Genomic DNA, 15327 nt, shown 5'->3' on the forward strand with positions numbered 1-15327 from the left:
AAATTCTTTACTGTTAGGGTGGTGAGGCACTGGAATGGGTTGCCCAGGGAAGTTGTGAAGGCTCCATCCCTGTCAGTGTTCAAGGCCAGGTTGAACAGAGCCTTGGGTGACATGGTTTAGTGTGAGGTGTCGCTGGCCATGGCAGGGGGGGTTGGAACTAGATGATCTTAAGGTCCTTTCCAACCCTAACTATTCTGTGATTCTATGAAAACTGCTTCAGGCTCTTGTTTCCTGGCTGAGTGCCCAGCAGGGGCTGCGTCAGGCAGCTCAGGCCAGGAGGTTGTTCTCTCTGCTGCATGCTACTTCATTCTCTGGCTTGGGACGACATCTGGCTGGCGTGTTCTTTTCCACACCCCAGGAAGAGTGCTCTCTTTAGCTGGTTACTGCAGTACTTGACATTAAAATACAGTAGATCAGACTAGAAAAATCACATGAGATGGGCTTAAAAACAATGAGGTTTAAGTACAGTTGATCTTTGAGTTCTTTCTGTTTGCCTTCTGGCTTAGAAACTCTTAGAATATGTGATGTGTACATTCGGCTTTCCATCATGACTGTGAGTGCTCAGCTGTCACTTTTTAAATGACAAAAACAACAAAAGCAACAAAACAACATAATAGGTCCAAATAAGTCCAGAATAAATTATTTGGGCTTTCAGAACAACACCAGTTATCAGGACCTCTCAATAAAAATAGCAATATTCTTGCTAAGAAAGGTAGAAGAAAGCATGGGACAAGAAAATCAGAGAAACAGGAGAGAAAAGTTATTACCTTCAAGAGATTGCTTATGTCCAGGAAGAAACAGGGTCTGTGATGGTGTAACACACACACAGTTGCCTCCAGATTTTGAGTACTTTCCCATATCTGGAAAGGTTTCCTCCACCAGCAGATAAATGGTCCTAGACAAACAGAATTCATGATCTGGAAACAGAAAACCGCTGGCTGTTACACTGATCTTCTACACCACCAAGCTTGCATCTGTGCTCCTGCAATCACCAAGTTACCTTGAAGCACAAGGAACTCGTGCTTGCTGTATTTCACATTATTCTGTATTTCAGCAGCAGCTTCCCATAACAATGTGTTTCAGTTTTCATTGATAGCCTGTTGCAGATGTCCTAACCTGTCCCTGCAAAACAGAGCAGTTTCCCCAGAACCTGGTATTCTTACACAACATGAAACAGAGGCACTGCATGCTGGCAGAGTTGTTTACTGCCTGGGCTGCAGGCATGGGACTGGCAGCTGTGTGTGGATTCAACCTGGCTTTTTCTGGATGGGGAGCTCTGCCAACAGCACAGCTATAGAACAACCATTTATCTTTTGGTCTATGAACATTTACTACTTCTCAACACAGTAACAAAACTTTCTGGTTGTAGCGCTTACAGGTAGGACGAACAAGCCTAGGGAAATATGTCCTTTCCAACTACAGGAAGAATGTAATTCAGTAACAATGACAAGTTAGCACTGTAAAGTTATTAAAATTTAACCTCTGTACACATGCCTAAGAGTTAAAAATGTACTCTGAGAAGATTGGAATGGTTTCCCTTGAGAGCAGAGCTACGCACATAGCAGCTGCTCTGATATCATGTATCCGTTTCTCCTGGTTGATATTTACTTAATTATTGACTCATTTATGAGGATAATTAAACATCAGAGCAGTTTTCCCAGAAACATCATCTACTCTTCACCTTTGGTATTTATAGGACCAGACTGGATAAAGCCCTGACCCCAAGGAGAAGGAGGTTGGACTTAGAGGACTCTGAAGGCCCCTCCAACATGACTGTTCCTGTGGTGCTATGAGTCCAGGCCTCTCACACATGGATCCCAGGTTTTGAGATTTTTCCCTGCATTTCCCAGTCTGTAAAAGCTTAGTCCAGCCTCTTCATCCCTCCATAATTCCTGTAAAAAAACAAAATAACCATGCCACTGAGAAGCACTAGAATGTGCTGAGTTTTTCATGGGTGCTGAGTGCAGGTATCATTAATATTTTGCTTTTCTACTTTGGAGAAGCCTGTAAAGGTGGAGAGGCAGCCAAAAGGAGAAGAAATATGGGCATGTATTTGATTTGGTAAGGTGACAGCTGGAGGTGTGTTGCAAGAGAAGCACAGCCCAATGATGACTGTCAATATTGCCTGTCGTGGTAGTTCCTCAGAGCCCAACATGAAGTAGCAGGCAGAGTCATGGAGCTGTCTTAAATACAAACGCCTGTAATGTAATTTCATTTTAGAAACTAATTTTGGAGGCCTGTTGTCTAAGGCCTCTGAGAAAACTATCAGGTGCTTTGGTATGAAATGCATGGGACACATGTCTGTGGTGATACTGTCATTGTTTTTGGAGCTAGAAACCCTGGCAAACACCACTGTTGGCTTTGGACTTTCTCCAGGTCAGTTCTCTGAGCTTTGCCACACTCCCATCCATTCCCTTCCGCAGATGGTGCCTGAGCAGGATGGCTCTGCCTCCAGTTCCTGTTGTCCAGAAACCCCCTTGGAGTTACCATCGAGTAGCAGGGGCCTGGTGACATCACTCTGAGATTGTGAGAGGCTGCACAGCTCCACTAGGGAAGAAAGGCTTTTTGCTACTAGAATGCTTGCCCCAACCTGGTGTTCTTAACTGCACCCTCACAGCACACTTTTGCTCACAGTTAATGTATTAATGACTTCTAGAGTCCCTGCTTCATTCCCCTGGGATTAGGGGCTTTAGCTGCCTCCAGCCTTCAGCCTGGTAATCCATAATCTAATCAGATTTTAGTATACTCAGAGCAAATGCTATCTAGGATGGCCTAAATCTGATGTCCTGTTCATTTAGGGACCATTGATTTTCCGTGTTCTTGCCACCTTCGAAGATGCTCATCAGTCTCCTATTGCATGACCATAATTCATCAATGCTACGTTTACTGTCATCTCAGAGTCATAATTTCAGTAGCCTCATTAGCCTTTGTTTTCAACAAGAGCAATGTGGAGGAATGCTGGCTGGGTATGGTTATGTTCTGGTACAGGGGTTTGACTTAAGCTACCTAACTTTTCCTTTTTTTCTGATGCCTGCTGCTTCTGCTCCTCCATCACTCCATTTTAAGCTCTCAAACACCACTGAGAGCCTTGCTAACAGGCCTGCGTGCCTGTCTTGCACTGGACTGGTCTGAAAGGCTATGGGATTTAGGAAGGAAGCTTTAGCATGGCAATAGGGAACTTCCTTCTTCAGGGCTCTTCAGGTTCTGATTCCTGTCATGTCTCTCTGTAATTCACACTGCCCTGTGAGTAGGCACAACCTGTGAGCTTTGGTGTCCTACCTGTTTCTCACTGGTGTTCTTCACCCTGCTAAGTCATCCTTGTGGAGTGGGGTCCTGTGGCCAAAGGATTTAGATTTTCAGGTATGATGGACAGATTATCTATTTCTTCTTACATCATGAAAGTATTCCTCGGCCTTTTCAGGTGAGTCTTCCCAGCAGTCACTTCATGTTAAGCTGCATGATCAGTGTAGACCATCCCTTTCCCCTGTACCAGCTTTGAGCATTGTGTTTTCTGGGTAAGGGATTCATTAGGTTGGACAGAACATCTGAGTAGGGATAAACTGAAAGCAAAGAAGGGATAGGGAAGAGAACAAAGTTCCTGTGTGATGTTCTCTAGGTTACCCTGCTGTTGCAGGGGGGTTGGACTAGATGATCTTTTGAGGTCCCTTCCAACCCTTGGGATTCTGTGATTCTGTGTAATTAACAACTCTTGGGAAAGGAGGTGTAGGAATTCACTGAGTCCCAAAAGGCATGTTTCTGGAACAATGATTTTTCAGTCTGAGGATTCATAGATGGCTTTTAGGTGATATACAAGAGTTCACTTGTTGAAAACAAGTCATGATATTCTGTAGGGTCATGTGTGTATGAAATCCAGAAAGGAATCTGTAAAATTTTTTGGAATCCACAAACTGGAAAAAGTAGAAGTTGGCTAAATTTTCCCTAATAAAGTGATGAGATTACAATGAACTTGGAGAGAAGACATCTATACCAGCACTGAAAGCCTGCATTGAAGTCATATGCCAAGAGGGAAGAGGATGTCAACATCACCTACTCTGTCCTTTAGAAGGTAAATAGAGGACTAGTTCCTGTCCTACCTGGAAAATGTAGAAACCTGTCCCTGGGAGGTGCTGGGCTGTATCACTCTGGTAAACACTTGTAACGTGTGTGGCAAAGTACTCATCTGGATTTACAGAGGTGAACTTGTTCTCTTCAGTCTTCAGAAATTCGAATGAAAGTGTTAGGGTGGTGAGGTACTGGAATGGGTTGCCCGGGGAGGTTGTGAATGCTCCATCCCTGGCAGTGTTCAAGGCCAAGCTGGATGAAGCCTTGGGTGATACGGTTTAGTGTGAGGTGTCCCTGCCCATGGCAGGGGGTTGGAACTAGATGATCTTAAGGTCCTTTCCAACCCTAACTATTCTATGATTCTATGATTCTGTGAAGTTCTCAAAATTGCCAGCTGACCGGTGCCACTGACGACTTCACCTCTTGATTTCTGCCCAGTCTGTGGGAGGCACAGGAGGTTACCTGTGTTTTGTTACCTTGAACTCTGTGAACACAAATGCAAACTGCCTGTAAGTCACTCCCAAGTAATAAGCCCCGAAGAGGCTGGCCATTAGATGGCAGCACAGATATGCTCAATAACCATTGCTGCTCTAGGAAAGCCTCCCCGTTGCTTTCAGCATCCCCAAGGTATGTGTGTCTGAAAAATGTTCACGTTATTTAATGCAGAATTAATTAAAACCTGTAAATGAGGACTTTCATATTATATTACAGAAGATAAAATAATAATTAAAAAACAGTATCCAAACGTATTAAATTGGAAGCTCTTTCAGAATTTCTTAATGATGTTATTCCTTATCCTTCTGAAGGAATTCAGCTACACTGACTAAGCCAGCTTCTTTATTGATGGCACAGATAGCTGCTTATATGCTAAAAGCTCTTAAAGAAAACTCACTCATTTTGATGCCACCAACCATCTCAGCTCATTGCCTGAGGAGCATAATGTTTTACATTATTTTCAATTGCCTTTTGAGAAACTCAACAAATACAGCAGGCAATTCATTGAGCCTCAGAGTGTGCCAGTGACACTCCCACTAATTTCCTTCTATTAATGGAAAAAAACCTGGAGAAAACAGGTAGGAGAGCTATTTTTCTATTTCAAACTTAAATGTCTCCCACCTAGCCCATTCCATTGTGTTGCAATAAAGTCAGATGAAGGAGAATCGAGGTATTAATTGCATGACATTTTGCTGACATCCTGGTACTTCACCTGATATGTTGTGAGGAGGCCGTGTTTAAGAATCATCAAAGTAATGAGGTGTCTATGGCACAGCAAAACTCCCACTTTTCTGTGCTGAGACCCGATGGGGAGATCCTGAGTCTGTGTAGCTGAGATTCTAGAGCATCTTTTGCTGTTAAACTGTGGGAGTATTTTTGAATATGTGGTAATCATACCAAAGAGACACCAGCCTAGCCCATAGGAATTTGATAAACATCTTTATTTCATTCCCCGCCCCCAAGAAATAGCAAGGTAATAGATTAATAACTTATTTATAATTGTTAATACATAAATAATTTTACTTATTAATTATCCTTACAACTGTATTAGGCTAATATAAAGCTAACTTGCTCTTGACAAAATGAGGAGTAATTATGTATGTTGCTATGCTAATTTAAAACCAGTAAATTTTGGCAGTAAATTCAAAGCCCCAGTTCACAGCTTTATGGAGCATCTTTCCTTTCAGGCTGCTTTCCCTCAGCTGATGCTCAAACTTGGAGGCTGGTCTCACACCAGTTGTCTTGGGAAGTGTTTTGCAGCAACTTTTTGGAACTGCTCCAGAAAGAAAGGAGCTTTTTAGTGTCTCATAGGCAATTACAGGCCACAACTCCTCTTGGGAGTTGATGAGTGCAATGTGGCTGCTTATACTTTATTCCCCATAAATGTGTCTCTTGCACAGACGGTGTGACTTTGTGAAGTGGAAAAGCTATGTAAGTGCCCTCAGTGGCGTTAAGGGACTATCTGGAAGAAGGCGAGGATATATAAGTTTACTTTTTAAAATACAAGAGGCATTTCAGAAGGCAGTATAAAGTGACACTAAGCAAAAATTTAAGAGAGACAGATGGGTAATAGAAAGTGTCAAGGCAGTATCTGATCACAGCAAGCCTTGGCTTTGTGTATTCAGCAGCATGGGACTAATGCTTGATATAAAGGGAAGAGCATGAATTTTTAAACTACAAATTCTACTTTCTGCAGAATTTTGGGCCTTTCTTGAGAGTCCCTTCTCAAAATATTAATGTAAATCACAGATCAAGGTGGAATGGCAGCAAGTATGACTTGTGTGCAGGTACCGCCAGCTACTCCAGCAGCAGGCAAAGCTGTTCCCTTCTGTGCAGAGCTCCTTGGAAAGGAGAAATGTGTAAACTTCTAGACTTCAGCACATTGGAAAAGGAATCTGTGTTGCCTTCTGGCACTGCCTCAGAAGCTACCCAGCATATGTCTGGCTTTTCAATGTATAAACCAGTCAGGACAAATCTGTTTTGGTTTGATTTTTTTAGTTTATGTTTTTCTAGTTCTTACTCAATTTCAAATCCTCAGAGAATCATCTGAAACTATTGGAGCTTGTAAATGTTTGAAGGACTTCGGAGTAGCACAGTGACAGTGGGCAGGAAGCTGCTGGGCTTACATTTTCCTATCCAGAACAGGGGAAGCTGGATGGTGCGAGGGAAACTGATCTGATACTCCAGCTGATAGACGGCAGAGTGTGTCAGTTTGGGAATAATTAGACCCCAGTCACAATCATTTCTAGATCATCTCCAGATGCAGATACCACTGTGCCAGCATCATTGAGGCAAATCCAATTTAACAAGAAAGTACTTACCTTTTGGTGCAAGCGCTGAGATGACATAGGTCTGTGACTGATGGCTCCAGTGTAACTTCACAGAATCATGGAATAGTTAGGGTTGGAAAGGACCTTAATATCATCCAGTTCCAGCCCTAACAAACACCTCACACTAAACCATGTCACCCAAGGCTCTGTCAAACCTGGCCTTGAGCATCGCCAGGGAGGGAGCATTCACAGCGTTCTTGGGCAGCCCATTCCAGTGCCTCACCACCCTCACAGTAAAGCGCTTCCTCCTTCTATCCAATCTAAACTTCCCCTGTTTAAGTTTTAACCTGTTATCCGTTGTCCTATCACTATAGTTCCTAATGAAGAGTCCCTCCCCAGCATCCCTGTAGGCCCCCTTCAGATACTGGAAGGCTGCTATGAAGTCTCCATGCAGCCTTCTCTTCTCCATGTAGTGAAATTAGGAAGAATCACTTTCTGAATTTTACTGTGCCCTCCAGATCACTTGTTTGATCACTTGTTTGAGATTTCCAATCTATTTAGGAATGACTGAGATGTGTTGCCTGTAAAAATGAACAGGACTTCACCATCCTACAAACCTGGCAGTTCTCAATTTAACTATAACTAACTCATAAATAATTTACACTCTTCTTTCTCTTGCTATAAACTATATTTTATACCAAAGTAATCAGAAATTTTATATTGTTGTTTATAAATGCATAGTCTGGCATTACCAAGATTCTTATACTGTGAAGATGATCCATGCATAGAAATCTCTGCACTCAATAAGGAATCAGATTTTACTTGGACTTTACATATCTTAGGGATCTGTGTAGGTGTAGGTGTGCAGGAGGCGGTCAGGCTTGTGTTTGGGGGGAAGACAGTAATCCCGACAACAGCAGCTGTTACCACAGGTGAGCTGGAGAAAAGCACTATCACTCTTTATTTTAGTATGCTACAAAATTCATTGTTGAACTTTATTAGGTACTTTAATATCAAGCATACTTTAAAGTAACAAAAATTATTGTTATTACTTTTTTACAGAAAATCAGGTATTTCAACAGTTTTCTTTACAGTTTGTTGGCTTAAAAAAAAAGTTACAATTGACAAGTTACAATGGATTGGGATGGGAAAGCAGGAACATTTTAAAACATACTATTCATACTGAGTCAACAATTAATGATGGACATCCTGGTATGTCTCTCCTAACTGTGTACAGATGGTACTTATTCACCGCGCTGCCCTGGCAGGGTTGCAAGGTTTTGTGATGACACCTTTTTTGCAATGTTTGTGTATATTTAGAAAGGGATTTTACATTGAACAGTCACCATGATGCAAAACTTAGTAAAACTTAGTAGTCCATAGTATAGTAACATAATGCAGTGAAACCCTGTTTCAGTGATTCTGTCACAGCAAAAGCGCCATGACTGCAATAACGTGGGATAGAGGTAAATCTAAGGAGCAAATGAAGACAGTGGTACGATAGCAAATCCAAATAGTAAACTCTTCGGAATTTGGCTTTGGAGGTGAGAGTGTGGCTGTGAGCCAGTAAGAGCAGTTGAATGAGGATGGGCTTTACTGAGATGCCATTTAACAGGGACTCCTGAATGCATCCAGCCCTTAAGGATGTACGTTTTCCAGCTGGCATTGGTTAGTCTAATCACAGATTTAAAAACTTGTCAGAAGTGGGACCTGAATGAGTTTATGCAGCCTTAGGTGTAAACTACTTCATTTTAACCTGCATCCCCTTCAGGTCAGCAGCAGGTACTGGGAATATATTTATGGTGGTTGATTGATTTGGGTGGGGTTTTTGACCAGCTCTAATGCTGGTCCTGCAGGCATCAGGAGAAGAGTCTCCTACACACTGTTACGAGAGCAGATTTGGATTAAAACAACTTAAAGACCCCAATAATGCTGCCAGATTCACACATAAATTTACTTGGCAGACATCCACATCAGCGTTCAGTCTCTAAGACAAGGAGCGCCACAGGGGTACCTTGGTAGTCAGAAGAGTTCTCTAATTCCCTGTGTTTATTGACTTAAGTTCACTTAAAGATAACTTGTCATTAAAAATAAAATAATTTTTCTGAGATTCATACACTAAATTCTGCAATAATCTCTACTGTGCAGCCAGCAGTTAAATCCCAGTTTTTCTACTCATGCCTTCAGTGTCTTATGTTATTTGGGATCAACATTAGCAATGAATTGTTATTTTAGCCATTTCCTCCAAAAGGCAAAGAATGAAGCAACAGGCTTAAACAATCTAAAGATTTTTAGCAATGGAGTGTTCATTTTGGGCTGTATTCAGCTTTGATATGCAGAAGAGGATGGGAAAAATGTAGGGAGCAGCGTGTTCCTACCAGGTCCTGCGTCAGGAGGAGGCATGCCATGCTGAGACCTTTCAGAGAAGAGCAGAAGAAAGGGTGTTCCTGCTTCCCTCCACTGCTCTGTGCCTGACACTTGGCATCCAGGCCCTTCCCTGTGGGGTCTTTCTTGGTACCCTATGCCTCCCTTGTTTAACTGCTCAGTGGCTTCTGGCAATGACAGTGCCCTTTGGGGAGTGACCCACAGAGCCCCATGTGGAGGGAAACACCACCCCACCAGTGTCCCAGGGCTCTGCACACCCAGCCCTCACACAGCTATTTGCAACATGTATTTGCTTGCCAATCTTTTAATTCATGTATTGAGATTAAGGCCAAAAGGGACCATTGGATCACCTCACCTGATTGGCATTAGCATGGGCCAGAGAATGTCACTCAGCGGTTATATGGCAGGACAAGGAAAATAATAGAAATGTCCTTGCAGTAAGCAGCTGTCTGTTACATTTAAGGGGTAAATTACTTTCTCCTGTTAGAAAAAGAAATCAAGTGCTTTTATTTTGTCACTTCAAATACAAACAATTCTATGTGTCTTGGGAAATTATAGTATCATGATATTCAGACATACCTTATAGTATATATGCTTCACAGAACTAGAATATAGGTCAGAAATAATTTTTCAGTCTCAAGTTTGTTACAGACATAGATTAATTGGAACACATATGCAGTAAAAATTGAGAAGCTTTACAGTTTTAGTCAACTTATTATACAGTGAAGTAGATGAAGTGCAGCAATGCAGCAGTAAAAGTTATGCTTTTTCCTCTATGTGATGGAAACATTCAGAAAGTTTATTTATAAATGCTAATTTAAGAGAGATGTCCTATCTGCTTCTTGGCTACTGGGATAGGAATAGTCTGGAGTTAACTGCCTCTCTACTGTGAAAGGTTTTAAAGCTTTTTGCTTTCCATCTGAATAAAAAAATGACATTTACAAACCTCTTCAATGCATATATATTACATATGTTTATCTAGCAACAACTACACCCCTTTTAATTTATTCCCCAAATGTGACTTTTCATGCATGTCGTCTGGATGCTGTATTCAGCAACAGTTTCTAATGAGCTGGTGTGTAATCCATGATTGCATTTCTCTTCTGAAAAGCACTTCCACGTCTGGCTGATCTATATTTAGAAGGTGGTGCTCACCCATCAGGCATTTTTGCACTCATCAGCATTCTTCTCTGTCGGAGGCCCTTTCCCAAGCTTCTTTCCATTTTAATGTTGATGTACAAAAGCTGTTATTCGTTTTGTTTTGTGCTCATTCTAGTGAGGATTGGCTTAGTAGGACTGTGCAAAACAGAGAGAAGAGAGAAGCTGGTTTATTGCCAGCAAACATAAAGATACTCACACTGTGCTTGGCTCAGGGCAAGCCTCTTATCAATATTTTAATAGACTTAATTATTTGCATTTCCATTTATCATAAAACGTGGCAAGTTTAATCTTCAGATATGACAAGGGTTTGTAAATTGGAATTCTTAAAACTCCATTTTTTATCAGCTTATCAACGGGGAGTCAAAATAATGCGATTATTTAATCCAAAGTTTGAACAATATGAAAATAAATATGCAATGTGTATGGGCCAAGAATGACATTTGCTAGATAAATATCATAAGTTAAAATACTGGCATATCTGTTCTGTATCAGTAACTTCCTTTACTCCCCTGAGCACACAATCCCCATTCATAAACAAGGCAAAATAATACCTTGTGTTGAATTCTGAAGGAGCAGACCGCAGTGGGGACAGAGGTATTTTCAACCCAAACTCTCCCTTGAAAACTAATTCCCATCCAGTTTCCATATACTGTAAACAGAGCTCTATACGCAGGAGAGCGGACAGGGGCTGCAGTGGCCCTGGAAACAAGATGATGAAAGCTCCTCCCTCCTCATTCCTCACTGGAGGTTACTGCCCATAAATTGGCACTGGAGACAGGTCTTAATGAGAAAGTCTATTTGCAAGTACCCACGTACATGTAAATATAAAATCCAATGCCAGCATTTGGCATTGAAAAGAAAGTTCTTCTTGCACCAGCAGAGCTCTGCAAGTTCATCATTAGCTAAACTCTCCTGCATCACTCAGACTCAGCCATGCAGTTATCTGGCAGGTAACCTCCCCAGTGCTTCCTGTGAAAGGGTCACTGGCCACAGGTCCTACAAGCCTGGGGGAGAGGACAGCCACCTTCATCACAACCCCACTCCCATTATCGTAACACAGTGGCCTCTGCAGGATAAAGCTGGAATGCAGAACTCGGAAGAAACCACAACTTTTGTGAAAACAAAAGAAAAATAATTGATTTAATTGTGAAATGACAGTGAACTAAGAGATTCAGAACTAGAAACTCTTAAAAATGTTACTATAAGACTACCCAACATATATGTCTAGTCCAGATATATTTTACAGAGAAATTTTTAATTGATGTTGCTGAAACTAGAAAGTAACAAGCTTTTCAAGAGGCATAACTTGAACTAAGAAGGGCCCTGTGGAAGACAAATGGATTGGCTTTGCTTTTGCCAGAAAATGAATATGAAATATGATGCTCACTGTAGCAAAAACATGATGCAAGTATGTAATGGGGATGGTAGTTTCCAATTGTAAAAGAAAAACTTGCTATTGAAAGCACCATGAGCTTCCTTTCTCCCTTTAAAACATGTAACAAAAATCAAGGATAAACAATGGATGAGAAATTCACACATTTGTGATAAATAAAATCTATTAAAAATGGTCTGGTTCAGGAATTTTGGTGTATTTTACTAATATGGTTACTAATATAATTAGTATGGTAATTATTACTATAGGTAAGTAAAACTACTAGATAACAGAAAAGAAAAAGGTGCTTTAGGGTCCAGTCTGTTTATTTGCTAAGTGAGATATGGGGTTTTGCGAGCCTCTTAAACCAATCCAGAGTTGGCGAAACTGAAATCCAGGGAAAGCCAAAGTTGCATGATGAGAAGCATATGCCCTGATACTCCTAGAACAATCTAAATTTAATAGAACTGAATAAATCTTTTTCAATTATTTTTAATCACAGTTTCATGTACCTGTGTTATTCAAATCCTTAACAGCGCTTATTGGATTTCCAGCAGTGCTCAGTGTCTCAGTTGTAACATACTGAAACCTTTATTAGTTCTTTTGACAAATTTTGTGCACAAGTGTTATACACATGGAAAGGAAATTTAATAAATGCCAAAGGTTCCTAGCTGATAAGGCAGAAATAAGTAATTCACATCCAACACCCCTCAGTCTGCTTTGTATCACATCATAGGCTTTTGACTCCTTGAAGTTTCCTTTCTTAGAGCTACTTACAACCCTTTTCTAGTGCTGTTGCCTAGAAATCAGCTAATGAAAGCAGTCTTCATGAAAGCCTACCCAGGTGCTCTGCTGTTAAATTCTCTATTTAAAGTCCTGACAGGCTGCCTGTTAGGCTCAAATCCTGACAACACTGTTATTATTCATATTTGACCCGTTCAACTCAAGCAGTCGCTTCTGTCGACTGCAGAGCTAGAGAAGAGTCAGCCTGGAGCGATTTGCACATTTTAGTGATTATGTACACTTTCAGAGAGATGCCAATTATATTTCTTTGTTTTGAAGATGAATCACAGGGAAATGTCCAGGTTGCTCCCTGCCAAGGTATAAAACACATACTGAATTTGAGATAGTCCCTTACATGCTGTTACTATAGGGGCAGTCAGGTAATCATTTAAAGGCAGACCTTCTAGGTCTGAATATATATTTTCTCCCACATTCTTAACACTTTATACCATTAATTGTCACCAGCCATATTTATGTGCTTTTCTTTGCCATTTATTTGAGTGGCATTTGGAAAATAGCACCTTTCCAAGAGTTAATCTTTTATTTCTGTCTCCAAACACACACAACTACTGAGCTAAAGAGCAACTGCCATTCATGGTCACACCAACATTGGTGCTATTCCAAAACCGCATCAGCTGGCAGAGGCCCATGGGCTAATGAAGGACCAGAGATTTCTTCCCAGCACCTCCACAGTATTTCTCTAGCCTAGAGTGCAGCATCATTTCTCGTGGGTGCTGTTGCTGTGTTGGGTGTACAGGAGGAGCTGAAGGAGAGAAGCATTACTGCGAAAGGTCTGCAATTGAAAGTAGCCATGCTGAGGCACCTTGGATAACACTGCTGCCCAGCAGTAGGCCAAAAAAATTTGGACATGTTCAGTTTTAATGAGGTGCTTGGAGTTCTTACCTTTCTGCCTATGATCTGGCTCAGCTCCTTGTAACTACAGGTAGGTGGTTTTGTTGTTTACATCAGGGTTGGTGCAATGCTAAGTGTGTTAAAACTCCACTTGCGGTTACTGCACCCCAAAATTTGAATAACAACATGCATTCAGGGCCTGGGCAATATCCAGATGTGTGTAATAAAAGGCATGAAAAGCAGACAAATGCCTAGCTGCATGGGGCAGCCAGTATTGGATAGTCATGTCTCTTTGAAGATATTCCATTTAAAACATGTAACAAAACCTATTTGAGTGGCCCAAGAGAATGATTTTGTTTTCCACATGATGAGAGAGGAATAATGTGCATTCCCGTTTCTCTTTAAGTTTTTGCCTACCTGCTCTGGGTGCCTCTTCACCCCTGATGCACTGAGCATCCTTTGCCCTGGCCTCACCGGCGGGCTGTTTATGCATTGCTCAGAGAGCCACCCAGAGCAAACACTATGCTATCAGTAAGCAGCCAGGCACCAACCTGGGTCCTCTCCAAACCTGTAAGAGTTCTGGTGATCCAAGCTGAAACTCTAGCAAGTGTTCTGGGGATGCTGTCCACACATTGTCCTGGAAATAGCTGTGTGGCCAGGAGGTGAAGGAGTTACGCTTTCTGGTGCCTGCCCCTGACCTGCAGTTTAGGCCCAGTGAGGAGGGAACAAGGCTGCCCTATGGAGGTGGAAAGAAGAATGGACAGAAATTCCCTAACTGTTTTGCTAGCAGCCCTATTTGAGTGTTTCACTGCTCAGCATCTTCTCAACAAAATGGTATAAATGACCTGTCCACACCACAGCTGCTGCAGTGCATTTCTTCCTCCTTCTGGCAATCCAGCAGGCAGGATCTGGCATTACAGCTACTGAAGACCACCTGAGAGGGCAGGGGTTAAAGACAGTACACAGCAAACCTTGAGGACAGTACACAGCAAACCTTGAGGACTTACTACAGCTTTGACAAAACTTTGGTATTGAAACTGTGATGGTTTTATCCGCATGGCACTAGAGGAGAAGCTCATCTCAGCAGAAGGGTGTCTGTGAGCTGCCTCTTCTGCTGCAGCACTTCCTTGCAATAAAATAGACCTGAATCACATAAAAATTGATGAGGTTTTTAAGCCCTGTGAAGCCAGAGTGAGTGGAACAGTGGGACTCCCTCCATCTGCTGGGTGCCATTCTGTGTGCCCTGTCAGTGGCAGCAGCTGAACTCCTGGGCACAGGCTGTAGGAAGTATTCCCAGGGCTGTAGGAAAGGGTTGCAAGAGCATCCAAGAATTTTCTCAATGCCTGTCAGAAGGTGGCCCAGGCTGTTTTGCAGGCACCAGGCTCACATCATGGCAGCAAAAGGGCATTTCTAGCATCTGAGGGGGCGCTTGCAGGACCATGAGGGCAATGAGAGTCAGAGTTAACCACGGAGAAGACAGCATGTGTTTTGTTAGACATGCTTTTCCAAGAAGAAACAGAAAAACACTGAAAGATCTAGCCTGATCAGTTCTGCCAGATTGCTGGTATCCGTGTATGATGTAGAGCTGGACAGACCTTTGCCATCAGCAACTCATATACTGTCATTCACAAGAATGCACACTTTATGCTGCCAGTCCTGCCCTTCCCTGCCAGGCTCTGGCCAACCCTGGTAGTTTTAAAATGTAATTTATTTTTACATTTCTTTTTCCCCCTTTTGCTGTTGCTGTACGTGGAGACTGACACATGACAGGAGGAAACGGCTGTCGGTTCAGAGGCTGTTTGGCTGTAGGCAGTGTGCTATGGGAGAGTAGTGACATGGTAGGGAATCATTATATTCTGGGCTTTTGTCTCTTACTTCTCCAGATAGAATGGTTTTTGAAGCTGTTACAACAGTAAGTAAAAGACTTCAGAGAAAATTGTGGTTGTC

General features: G+C 42.0%; 1 protein-coding gene across 1 annotated transcript in view; it reads right to left on the minus strand.

The window, feature by feature from the left end:
• Positions 1-7901: 7901 nt before the first annotated feature.
• The window catches only part of LHFPL3 (LHFPL tetraspan subfamily member 3), a 246952-nt gene continuing 239526 nt past the window's right edge, over positions 7902-15327 (minus strand). Inside the window, exon 3 of the mRNA XM_034063394.1 lies at positions 7902-10508. Within this exon, the coding sequence (XP_033919285.1) occupies positions 10480-10508 (29 nt within the window). The 3' untranslated portion in view covers positions 7902-10479. The remainder of the gene's footprint in view (positions 10509-15327) is intronic.

Source organism: Melopsittacus undulatus, chromosome 5, assembly GCF_012275295.1.
Source record: "Melopsittacus undulatus isolate bMelUnd1 chromosome 5, bMelUnd1.mat.Z, whole genome shotgun sequence".
Lineage (NCBI taxonomy): Eukaryota > Metazoa > Chordata > Aves > Psittaciformes > Psittaculidae > Melopsittacus > Melopsittacus undulatus.